The 12,751-nt window shown below is 43.9% G+C and overlaps 1 protein-coding gene across 1 annotated transcript in view; it reads left to right on the forward strand.

The window, feature by feature from the left end:
• Positions 1–12,237, forward strand: part of LOC109471774 (NADH-ubiquinone oxidoreductase 75 kDa subunit, mitochondrial-like) — a 14,403-nt gene extending 2,166 nt beyond the window's left edge. Inside the window, exons 2-8 of the mRNA XM_019771132.1 lie at positions 3,450–3,567; positions 3,844–4,029; positions 5,594–5,753; positions 6,336–6,399; positions 7,118–7,299; positions 8,520–8,832; positions 10,792–12,237. Coding sequence (XP_019626691.1) covers positions 3,450–3,567; positions 3,844–4,029; positions 5,594–5,753; positions 6,336–6,399; positions 7,118–7,299; positions 8,520–8,832; positions 10,792–11,859 — 2,091 coding nt within the window. The 3' untranslated portion in view covers positions 11,860–12,237. The remainder of the gene's footprint in view (positions 1–3,449; positions 3,568–3,843; positions 4,030–5,593; positions 5,754–6,335; positions 6,400–7,117; positions 7,300–8,519; positions 8,833–10,791) is intronic.
• The last annotated feature ends 514 nt before the right edge of the window (positions 12,238–12,751 follow it).

The following is a 12,751-nucleotide window of genomic DNA, read 5'->3' on the forward strand; positions in this document are numbered from 1 at the left end:
GTGTACCACGTGTAGTGCATTGTTAATCAAATCAAATCAAACTGTAAGGTTACCCTGTAAAAGTACAAACAACACTTGGGAGAGACAATCCCTTTGTCGGTGTGATAGAAATTTCTCGTAATTTATAATTGATAAGTATAAAAAATTCATTCAGAGGAAGGCATAAAAAGAGATAAGGAGGAGGAAAAACAAAAGATATAAAGAAAAGATCTGTGTCGGGATACGATCCTACGACCTCTGGATCTCGCAATATTCACCAATGTTCTTGCAATCATCCCGCTGAGCCATGGCGAACTCCGTACTTTGCTTGTGCAAATATTACACTATTGACGTGGCGGTTCGAGTTTCTTCAAAGGAAATGGAAAGTAACAAATGTTTGAAATTCAGCGATGTCGTATAATAGTTAGTATTTATTCCTGAGGTTTATCTTGTATGCCATATGCGACGTTTATCATGTCATTCTGTATTGCGCTTTGTTCTTCAAGTTGAACACGGCGACCGTCATTTGTAGCGCGCGCGCGAGTGGCTCAGTCGGTAGAGTCGCTGCCTCCTTGCCTTGCTTTGCGATACGTGGCTGCCAGAACGGCGCCAGTTCGAATCCCATGCTATGCTATTATTGTCATGATTGATAAAAATTATTGTGTGATTCCCTTATGTTCCAGTTTCTTGTACATGTTTCAGGAGTCCTAAAGACGGAGCTACCATAGAAATTGTTGTATTGTGTTCATAAGTCATCATTGGCACATGCCGTACGGCGGTGGCTCGTAGTCCGTGCGTTCGTGCCCAGCTTCATTGTATGGACTTTTTTATTTTGCACACGACCATTGAATTGAATAATTCTCACATATAAATGTAAGAATCATTTAACAAACTCAACTAAACCTTTAATCCTGCAGATTGCACTTTTGAAAATGAAGACGTGTAATTACATATATAAAACGTACGATTGTGACGTTACAAGAAGAATATATGCTACTTACAAGGGGATTTCAGTAAAATTGGAAGGAAAATAGGGAAAAAAACACTCTCCGAATATATGATGATCCTGTGGGGAAAATTAGTAGTACAACTAGTAAGTGTAGTTGCAAAGGGTAGAATGTCCCCAACCCATTCATTCAGAACTGCGTAATGTATTCGTCAAGACGGCCATGTGACCTTCCCATGGTGACATGGTGACACGTGAGTCGATGTGTCAATCTTGAGTGTCGCCATGGCAATATCCAAGCCGGGAAACCCCCTCTGCCAGCGGTTTGTTACTTGTTGCCTAGGCGACCGGCGACGGGATCCTGTGGGAGAAAGTACCCGTTGTAAATCCGATACATATCGTCGGAAAACAATCGGCATTGTATCCGAAATTCAGAACCCATCGGAAAAGAGTCGTTGAACGGTCAGGAAATGTACATTTGAAGACACTTTGCCGATAATAACCCGTTCAACGCGACGTCGTGAGAGAACTCCGCTCATAACACGTCACTTCTACAGACGCAGTTGAGAATACTTTTCTGATATGTAAATAGCAGAAACCCGACCTCCCCATGCACTGTGATTTTTCTCGCTAGACGTAGTCGCTAGGTGCTTTTCTCTTCGTGGTGCGTTGATAGTTTTGTCCTCACTGGTGCTTTTTGCTCTGGTACTTCGCGCAGGCGTATGATGGCTGTATGCGCATGAAATTAAAATAATGTCCTTAAATTTTAAAGATACTGTAAATCACAATTTTTGGTGTACTTTTACAGGGCTAGGACTAGAAATACCCAGGTGCAATGTGGAAAATGCACATGGTTTTCCAGATTTGCACCTAAAAATTTTTTGAATGTGCAATTTTGCACCTAGGAAATACCTAGCCTCCTGTGCAGGCCCCGCGGTGGTGGAGAAGAGTTTTTAACGCATTATTTTAATATAGCCGGCCACCCTACATAGCCGACGAGAGAAGGTTGCTTTCCGCCCACGGGGCCTGCTCCCATTCGGCAAGAAAAAAGGGAATTAAAAATCACTTTAGATAAATTGTTATGGACTTGCGAAGTTTCCGCACCCCGGAGCGCCCTCCGCCAGCCGACAATGGCCGAGGCGCGGCGTTGTCACGCCCCCGTGGGCATGGCTGGACAACTTTCTAACGGTCAACTGGTTCACTGTTTGTTTGAAAAAAATAAACAAAATCTTACCGTGTTGCCTGGCTTGTCGATCGCCATGAACGCGAGGGAAAGAGGCGAGCTGGCGGCCAAAGACATCCGGGGATCTTCCCAATTGAGAAAGGGTCACATTTGCGATACTACCGGTAGCAATTTTTGCGATCTCATATGCCCCCTCCCCCTCTTACGATCCACTTTCATGTGCTGAAGATCCGAAGCGTACTACTCGATAATATCTCTGATGAATTTCAACAAGTCGAATAAGTAAACACCTATATACATGTAACACGTTACAAGTTTTGGATTTTTTTGATTGGCCTGCCTTACGCGCTCTCGCTGCCGCAGATAATTTGCGGACGGGTGTGAATTACGCGTCGCGGGCATGTGAATTGCTCGTCGCGGGCATGTTAATGAGCCCTTTGAAAGACTTTTCTAATCACCATTCCCTTTTTTCTTGCCGAATGGGAGCAGGCCCCGTGGGCGGAAAGCAACCTTCTCTCGGCGGCTATGTAGGATGGCCGGCTGTATTAAAATAATGCGTTAAAAACTCTTCTCCACCGCCGCGGGGCCTGCACAGGAGGCTAGGAAATACCGAAAAATCAATTATGTGTATATGTGATGTTCCCACTGAAAAAAAAAAAGAATTGTACAATGATAGTCAAAATTTTAAAATGTAGGAACCTTGTTTTTTCGGGCCCACCTTGGTTTTTTTTTTCAGCCGCTTGCATTAGATTTGTTTGCGGAGGATGTCATCCATAAAATTTATTTGCTGTGGCCTTAGAGTAATAAATAACAGTAGAATACCCAGGAGCAGTATCTTCGTTTGTAAAGTCAATGTATTGTAAGAAACAGGAGGAGCCAGTAAAAACCCTTCTGGTCCCGGGCAGGGGTTCGAACCCACGGCCCCCGGGCACCAGAGCGCTCTAACCACTCGGCCAAAAAGGTCTACACCCGTTTGCCGGATCAGTTGGTAGCGCCTATAAACCCCCCACTGTTACACTACTTCCCCTTTTCTTTTCAAGATTCATCCTCGAATCTTCCGAATTCGACATCCCTGGAACGGCACTCTTTGCCAGAACTCCCAGGGCCGGTGTGGGAACCACTATAAGAAACAGGAGGAGACAGTAAAAACCCTTCTGGTCCCGGGCCGGGGTTCAAACCCACGATCTCCCGGGCACCTGAGTTTCATAACCAGACGCTCTAACCACTCGGCTAAAAGGTCTAGACCCGTTGGCCGGGTCAGTTGGTAGCGCCTATAATTATAAACCACCCACTGTTACACTACATGTATTGTGATTGACCGTGACCTTGTTCGTGTTACAGGTGTTTGTTGATGACAAGCGGGTACTTGTGGACCCCGGTACGACGGTGCTGCAGGCGGCCGCCATGGTGGGCGTGGAGATCCCCCGCTTCTGTTACCACGACAGGCTGTCCATCGCAGGTCTGTTCTAGTGCCTGATATGTTTCACAGCTAGATCAGGGCTGAAATACTGGGTAGTGCATCCAAAATTGAAGCTGAACACCCATTTTTTTTCTGTGGGTGCACTGGTGTACCCAAATATTTCTGTGGGTATTTTTGTACATCTCAAATGTATGATAGTATACAGGATATTCTTGAAGAACGCACTGTTCAACAGTTTCTTCCCAAAGTGGAGGCACAGCTGCATGTTCCCCGTCCAATGTGTGTCCAATGCCCCTTGGTATTTTCTTGTCCCAGGTAACTGCCGGATGTGTCTGGTTGAGGTGGAGCGCTCGCCCAAACCGGTGGCGGCCTGCGCCATGCCCGTCATGAAGGGCTGGAAGATCAAAACGGACTCGGACATGACCAAGAAGGCGCGGGAAGGAGTCATGGAGTTCCTATTGGTCAATCATCCGCTGGACTGTCCCATTTGTGACCAGGGAGGTGAGAGAGACAATAATTTAGTAAGAAGTAGGGGTGTAGATTTCTTCTAGTACATTCCATCACTAAAATATCATATTTTAGTAAGTGAGTAACTTCTTATACTATCTCAACTATTGATAAATAGGACAGGGCTTAATGTAGTCCTTTTCCCTGTTTTCTGACATATTTCAAAACTAGAGAAGTAACATTTGCAAAGCAAATGCATAATGTTTACCTTCGGACATGGTCTGCCCTGTTAATTTTTACTCAAACACATTCGCATACACGTACTACGAGTAGATGGTGACAGAAGTAGAGCAGACGATGAAATTGCAACATTATGTAACCCAACACCAGTCACCATGGTGACAGACGTCAATAAATCATAGCATTGGTCAGGTCAGAGATTAGTGTTTGGAACAGAAGAGGAGGAGGAAGAAACTGAGTAAAAACAATATGTTTTCCTTCGGTAAACATAACAATGAGTCTGAGTAAAGTAGAGTTTAAGTAATATGTCTAAGGACCCGAGAAATCTGGAAGGTACTGATTTAGGTCATGCCTGTGTGTTCACAGAGCTCTGTAACGGACTTGACAGATTTTATTGATTTTTGGTTAGATGATCTTTTTGTAAATTGTATTATTTTGTAAGTTACGTCGATGAAGGTTAGACATCCAGGTAATACGATATGCCAAAAAACAGTTACTCAAGCAACTGGATATGGACTTAAGCTCCTGTCCTGTATAACAGGAGCTTTCAGACTAATTTGCATCATCTTGTCTTGACTTGTCCGACTTTTGTTCCTTTTTCGACTTCCAAAAATTTGTCTTCACTTTATTTGCATATCAATCAACAGGTTGTGTATATAAACCTGCTTTCCCCTCTGGTCTCTCAGTCACTGACGAAAGCTAGTGGATACTAGCTGAAACGTCTGACGTTTTCAAAATCATATCCAGTTGCTTGAGTAACTGTTTTTTGGCATATTTTGTAAGTTGTATTTTCAATCAGGTATTGCAAAAATATAAAAAAGAGTATGTGATCATGAGTACCATCCTTTTCTGTGTGAGTGGATCAAACCATTTGGGGCTGCAATGGGGTAGGGAATTTCCTCAGCAGCCTTCCTAGCCAGTCAGTCAAGCTTGTCTACGCTTGATGTTTCTGACTTATGGAGAAGAAATGCTGCTACAGTGAAAAGTGGAACCAGTTTAGCTCAATAAAGAGCTAATCTTCCACTGGTCGTGACAGAGAAGACAGACGCTATGTACAGTATTTACAGGTTCATTGTACTGGGGTAAATTCCCCTAGCTCTTTTCGACAAGCACAATGAACAGTGGACCACGGCTAAACGTCCCGTCCGAAGTACTGCGACCCTAAACAGTAGCATGCATGTCGGGTGAGCGACATCAGCCGGGATTCGAACTCCCAACCTCTTAGTCCAGAAGCAGGATCGCTAACCACTGGACTATGCACGCTACTGAGAGTTGAGTGAGAGTTTGTTCAGTGCCAAGAAGTGGCCCTTGTTGTCTTGCACTGAGCAAACTTTTTTACAAAAACAACAAAAAAACAGCCATGTTGTTGTGTCCCCAGGGGAGTGTGACCTGCAGGACCAGTCCATGACGTTTGGCAGTGACAGAAGTCGTTTTACTGACAACGCCTTCTCCGGGAAACGTGCCGTCGAAGACAAAAACATCGGACCTCTGGTCAAAACCATCATGACTCGCTGTATCCACTGTACCAGGTGTATCAGGTAAGCACATGTCTCAAACAAATCTTTTCTACTGCTACTGAACTGCACAACTACAACACATTTCATACCAAAAGACTAGCACAAATGCATATAACAGTGTACAAAATACTTTTTTGAACCAGGTTGCCCAGTGGGCCCAGTGGGCAACCTATGGCAAAAATTAGGTTGCCCATCAGAATTATAGGTTGCCCCACCTGTAAGTTACTACTTTCCTTAAATTAAGTAATATTACATATATACATAAGCCTTTGACAATATTTCTAACAGCACTTAGTTAACTGATGGTACTAGTAATAGACATTCATACTTAAAATTAAAAAGCATCTGCCAGATACAGTGGTGCAAGCCAATTGGGCATGATTTTTTTTTTGGGGGGGGGGGGGCATTCTTAAAATTCAGGTAGCACACTGGGCTACCTAGGTTCAAAAATAGGTTGCCCAAAGTAAAATTTGGTGGCCCGGGGCAACTGGGTATTTTGCACACTGAAATTATAGGAGCTTATTAGTCTTGAGTAGCAATGTATTAGTGTGTAACACTGTAAAAGCATCAGTATTAAAAATGTGTGTTTGTCCTGTATAACAGGTTTGCCAGTGAGATAGCAGGTGTGGATGACCTGGGCACAACAGGGCGTGGTGGGGACATGCAGGTGGGGAACTCAGTAAACTAATGTGCAACAATATAATGTGGTGTCGCAGTAGGGTCCTGTCCTGTATTTGTTTCTATGTGTGTGACACAACAAAAGCAACAGCTGCGTTTGTCCCACATGTATTGTATCGTTACAATTTCAATAAATCAACAAAGTAATTAAGCTTTTTCCTGAAGTTTTATATTCTTTTGGAATGGTTGATCCACAACACTCGATTTAATTAGGATTGCAACATAATTAAGTTACAGTCCATCAAAACTTTAATTTGCAACATAAGATAAAAAGTTAAAAGCAACTTGCTCTTGGATACTAATGTCAGTCACATGGACTCTTAGTCAATATACTTGTACAAAATGTAGCAGTAAATATCAATATCAGACACATTTCAGAATATTTTATGTTTTGCCACCCTGAAAGTGCATTGGATGCCTTAAAGTTGTCACATGGAAAATGGGAAGAGTCAGAGCTATCTGACTGAGTGTGTAGGCAGCCAAGAACATCTCTAAAGAATACAAAGCTAACCCAGGAGGCAGGCAGAGCAGTACATGCAATACTCAAGCACCACCTGGCAGATTCTCTGTACACTGCAGAGGTAGTCAAGTACATGTACATAAAATTTATGATAAAAATGAGGAGAAAGTTGACTTAAAAATCCTGTAATTGCACTGCTTGCCTTTGAAAGTTCAGCATTTGATAAATAAATGTTTTTTTTGCTCAGGTCGGCACATATGTTGAGAAACTGTTCAAGTCGGAGATGTCAGGGAACGTGATTGACCTGTGTCCGGTGGGAGCGCTCACGTCCAAACCGTACGCTTTCACCGCCAGACCGTGGGAAACCAGGAAGACAGAAACCATTGATGTGATGGATGCTGTGGGCAGCAACATTGTAGTCAGTACTAGGTCGGTAAATGTTCAACACAACTGTAGAGGAAGCAACTATTTGGATGATTTGAAAAAAAAGAACATTTCAGCCTCTGAATTAACTCCAAAATGCTGATATTTTGGCCCCAACAGATGAAGGAAGTCCCTTCTCTTTAAAGGTGTTACAGTTTTTGTAAATCTACCAATACATTGGTTTGATTAAAAGTTTGAAATTCATTGTTTGAACTACAAACCAGCCAGGAATGTTGACTTCATGGCTATCTATGATCATAGCTTTTTTGGCTATCATAGGATGCCTACGTCTGTTTTTATTTGTTTTTTTAGCCCTGCCTTTTGAAATTTTTTCTGAAGAAAATTCAAGAACCAACAAATCAAATTGGCTTAATCCTTCTTTGCACTACAGGGCTCAAAATACTGGGTGCATGTGCACCTAAGTGCACCCAAAATTGGAGCTGTGCACCCATTATTTTTCTGTGGGTGCACTGGTGCACCCAAATATTTTGGTAGATATTTTTGTACATATTAAATTTATAATAGTATACAAAATATTCTTGACATCTAAGTGTCAGAAAAATAATAAAATCTTTGTTGTACTACTTGTGTAAGAATTTGAAGCTCCCATTTCAGATTCAAGCTTACAAGAGGAGCAGTAAGATCTGTAAATTAGGTCTTCTTTTATATGGTGCACCCAAAAAATGTGTGCACCTAATATTGTATGTTGGGTGCACCAGTGCACCTACATGTATTCCCAAAAATATATTTCGAGCCCTGCACTAAGAAGTAAGATTTTCCCTGTCACAGGGAGCTGTGTGAAGCTGTGGAATGTACTACCAAATGAGGTTAAGGTTGTATCCGATGAGAATTAAAACCATTAAGTTGCATACATATAGTGTACAATTGCTCGATGATAGTTGTATATTGAAATCTTTTAGAAATGGTAATATTAGTTTTACACTTAGTTTTACACTTAGCCAATAATAATATTGAAATGTTTAGTAATGGTAATATTAGTTTTACACTTAGCCGATAATTTGCTTGTTCAATGATTTTAGCTATAATTAGTACCTTGTCTGACGTGTGACCTCAACGTGTATGTAAATTTGTAGTCATATGTGTATATTTGTATGGGGGGGGGGAAATTGTGTGAGGAGCCCTGGAAGATTAGCCTGAACGGGCTAAAGGGTATCGTAATAAACTGAAACTGAACTGAAACTCACACCTTCCTTCTTGTCCCCCAGGTCTGGTGAAGTGATGCGGATCCTCCCTCGCCTACACGAGGACATCAATGAGGAGTGGATATCCGACAAGACACGGTTTGCGTACGACGGTCTGAAGCGACAGCGCCTGACCCAGCCCATGATGAAGGACGATAGCGGGAGCCTGGGGCCGTGTACGTGGGAGGACGCCCTGCTGAGGACCGCGGGCCGGCTACACGGTGTGCGGGGGGAGGAGGTGGGGGCCGTCGTGGGGGGGCAGGTGGACGCTGAAGCTCTGATCGCCCTGAAGGACCTACTCAACAGGCTGGGCAGTGAAGCACTCTGCACAGAGGAGGTAGGTCTCATTTTGTGCATCTTGGATCTTCAGTGTGTAGGGCTGCAAATATTAGGTACAGGTCCAAAGTACCTAATCCTTAAGTACCGGTTTCGTACCTGTATAAAGTTACATTGATTATTATATGGTATTTGTGGCCTAAAATGCTTGAATACATGTAGCTGGTAGCTGCGTACCTAGGCCTGTTCACTGGACTAGGATCCGGACTTGTAAGAATGTTTAGGTTCAAGTCCAAAAAAAACCTAAAACTCGAGAACCAAGTCCGGACTTATTACCATAAAGGACCATTTCACATACCCCTTTTATTTCCAAACCACCTAAAACCTTCCGTAGATTGTAAAATCTTTGCTGCAAAACGAAGAAAACATTGCCATCGGGCATCGTCAAGTACCGGCCTCCATGTTATGTGGCCAAAGTTTCACCCAGACAACATTGCAAGGTTGACAACATGCAATTTTGTATATGCCATGGGTTTAGGTCCAGACTTTCAAGTCCGGAACTGAACCTAAACCTCTGGACTTGAATCCGGACCTGAACCTAAAATTGGGTTTAGGTCATAATGCATCACTACCCATGGGTTCCAGAGACAGGAAAGTGTGATTGTGTTACAGACTGACAGTGCTAACTACATGTACCCTAAAAATCTGTTGCGTTTTTAATTGGTTTTGCTCCCTCTTTGTCACCTTGTGAAGTTTATTTCCACTTACCTGGAGATGAAAAGTAGAATATCTTTAGTTAGGTTTGTCTGATAATTCTCCAAGAACAAAAACTAACCCTTAACTGTCAAGTTCATCAATGTTTCTGTTATTATTGACAAACTTCAGAAGAACATGTTAACTTATTGAATTGTTTCTAAACCTATATGTGCCTATACTCAGCTCTATTCTGTAGGAAACATGTTCTTGACTTGGGAATCTGCTCAAAGAGAAGGACGTTAATTCTTCAGTTCAGTTTCAGTTTTATTCAGTTTTATTCAGATCCACAATTAGCCTCATAAGAGGCTATTCTTCCTGTGGTCTACACATTTACATACATATATTACAAATGTACAAAAACATTACAAAATTAACAGTACATGGCAAACTTTACACAAATTCACTATTTACAATCCAGTACTTTGCTAGTTGCCTATGTTGTTCCACGTGTGTGACATCCTGTACATAAAGCGCTTTTTCTGAGAGTTTGATTTTGGTTTTGGTAGTCTGATTTTGTTTGTGCTGGTTGAACGTGTGCTGTACTTGTGGATCTCAGATTGGAATGTGATTTTGTCGTACAAGGCCTTTGGTTGTTTGGTGAGCATGATTCGTTTAAATGTGACAAGGCTTCTCTGTTGGATTCTGTCCCTGACAGTCAGCCATCCTAATGTCTTCAGCATGGTGTCCACATGTGCATCCCGATCACAACCAAGAGCTAGCCTTGCTGCCCTGTTCTGGACCACCTGTAGTCTTCGTATGTTGTTCTGTGTTGTGTTTCCCCATACGGAGCAGCAGTAGTCTATATGTGGGATTATTAAGGCGTTGACTACGGCTATTCTCTGCAGATGTGGTAGTAAGTCCTTAACCCTTCCCACCTGTGCCAAGCTTCTGTTGCACTTCTTAACTATGTGAGCAATGTGGTTGTCGTATGTGAGGTTTTGATCAAGGTGAAGTCCAAGTAGCTTTACTGAGGGACATTGTTCTAGACGTTGTCCCCTTAGCTCCAGCTCCAAAGGTGGTGCTTGCCTGGTTTTCTTTGTTGTTCCCACAAGCATCGTTTTCGTCTTTCCATTATTTAGTTTCAGCATGTTTTCATCTGACCATGTTGCCACTCTTTCTAAGTCTGTTTTGGTTTCTGTTCTTATGTCCTCTAATGTGTGTCCTCGTGTGTGAATCGTGCTATCATCAGCATATTGGTCTAATGACCCATTTTGTACCGCTTCCGGCATGTCGTTTACGTAGTTTCTTGTTTTGTTTCCCCCAGATCTTCCCCATGAATGGTGCGGGGACAGACCTGCGCTCCAACTACCTGCTCAACACGTCCATCGCAGGTGTGGAGGAGGCAGACGTGCTGCTGCTGGTGGGGACAAACCCGCGCTTCGAGGCTCCACTCTTCAACACACGCGTCCGGAAAAGCTGGCTGCACAACGATCTCCAGGTGGCGGTGCTGGGCGCACCTGTCAACCTGACGTACGAGTACGCCCACCTGGGGAAGTCTCCCAGCGCTCTACAGGACCTCATCGACGGGAAACACCCGTACTCCAAGGTCCTGGCAGACGCCAAACGTCCCATGGTGGTGGTAGGCAGCGAGGCTCTACAGAGGGGAGACGGGGCGGCTGTTCACAAGGCCGTCAGCGCGCTGGCACAGAAGCTGCGCACGACCAGCCAGGCAGACGGGGAGTGGCGAGTTCTGAACGTGCTGCACAGGGTGGCCAGCCAGGTGGCAGCGCTGGATCTTGGTTACAAGGCGGGGGTGGACGCCATCCGAGAGAACCCGCCCAAGGTGCTGTTCCTGCTGGGCGCGGACGGTGGCGCTGTTACACGTGAAGATCTTCCCAAAGACTGCTTCGTTGTTTACCAGGGTCACCACGGCGATGTGGGAGCACCTATGGCCGACGTGGTCTTGCCAGCGGCGGCGTACACGGAGAAGACGGCCACGTACGTAAACACGGAGGGCCGCGCCCAGCAGACCAGAGCGGCCGTCAACCCGCCCGGGATGGCACGGGAAGACTGGAAGGTCCTGCGGGCGCTGTCGGAGCTGGCCGGCCTCACGCTGCCGTACGACACGCTTGACGAAGTCCGAGGGAGGCTGCGGGAAGTTTCGCCCAACCTGGTGCGGTACGGAGACGTCGAAGACGCTAACTACTTCAAGCAGGCACAAGAGCTGTCAGGTCTAGTGGAGGGGAAAATCAGCGCATCACCCCTGCAGCCAACTCTGCAGGAACTTAAGGACTTCTTTATGACAGATTCTATCAGTCGAGCCTCCCAGACCATGGCCAAATGTGTCAAGGCTGCATCAGACGAGCAGGAGAGCAAGCATACAGAATACTAGCTTTCAATTTCAGTGTGTTATCTGGTGCAGTGATGCTGCTTCATACAGTAACAGGATATCAATATCAAAACCAGTGGGGAAAATACAAAAGAATTAAAATAGGCTTGATCTAATTTGCTCCAATGTAACATATATATATAGAAAGTGTGAAGTAAACAAAAGAGTGCTAAAACCTGTATTACTGCACTGTACATGTACATCCCAAATGTGTTAGAAGTTCTTTTACCTTGAAACTACATGACTGTATAGGTACCAGATAAGAGTCCATACTGTTATTGAATTTCCACATTATCAGTTACATTTCAATGAAGATGAATGACAAAATGTGACTTGCAGCTGTGTTCTACATGCTTGTGACAATAAAGTTGTGTTCAACAAGATCAATGTCTTGTTTGTAATTAATACACGCGTATATATACATTTTACAACTAAGTAATGTGAATTTTCAGAGCTAGATGGAGGGAAATCGTCGGTGGCCTATGAGGCATGGGGCCTATGAGGCATGGGGCCTATGAGGCATGGGGCCAAGGGCCCAGGTAAGGTAAGGTACATGTAATGTGAATTTTCAATCTGACCAATACATTGTACTTGTACTTGTAAAGACTCAGAGAAAGACAAACCAAGCCAAAGGACAGATGGCAGGAACTGAACAGGCCTGTGTACCATGTTAAACTACTTACATGCCAAAAACCATGGCAATATTTCAACCTCCACTTGTGAGAAAATGACCCATGCAGTTCCAAAAAAAAGCTACATGTATAAGCTAGCCCAACCTACTTTGTATAACACTTCTTTTTGAGTACAAGAACTGTTGTCCATTGAAAGATCACAACCATAGCCTGAACTGAACCTACTCCTGAGTAAAAACAAAGCATTTCCAGTACATGAGATG

The sequence above is a fragment of the Branchiostoma belcheri genome, unplaced genomic scaffold, assembly GCF_001625305.1.
Source record: "Branchiostoma belcheri isolate BF01 breed outbred unplaced genomic scaffold, Haploidv18h27 scaffold259, whole genome shotgun sequence".
Lineage (NCBI taxonomy): Eukaryota > Metazoa > Chordata > Leptocardii > Amphioxiformes > Branchiostomatidae > Branchiostoma > Branchiostoma belcheri.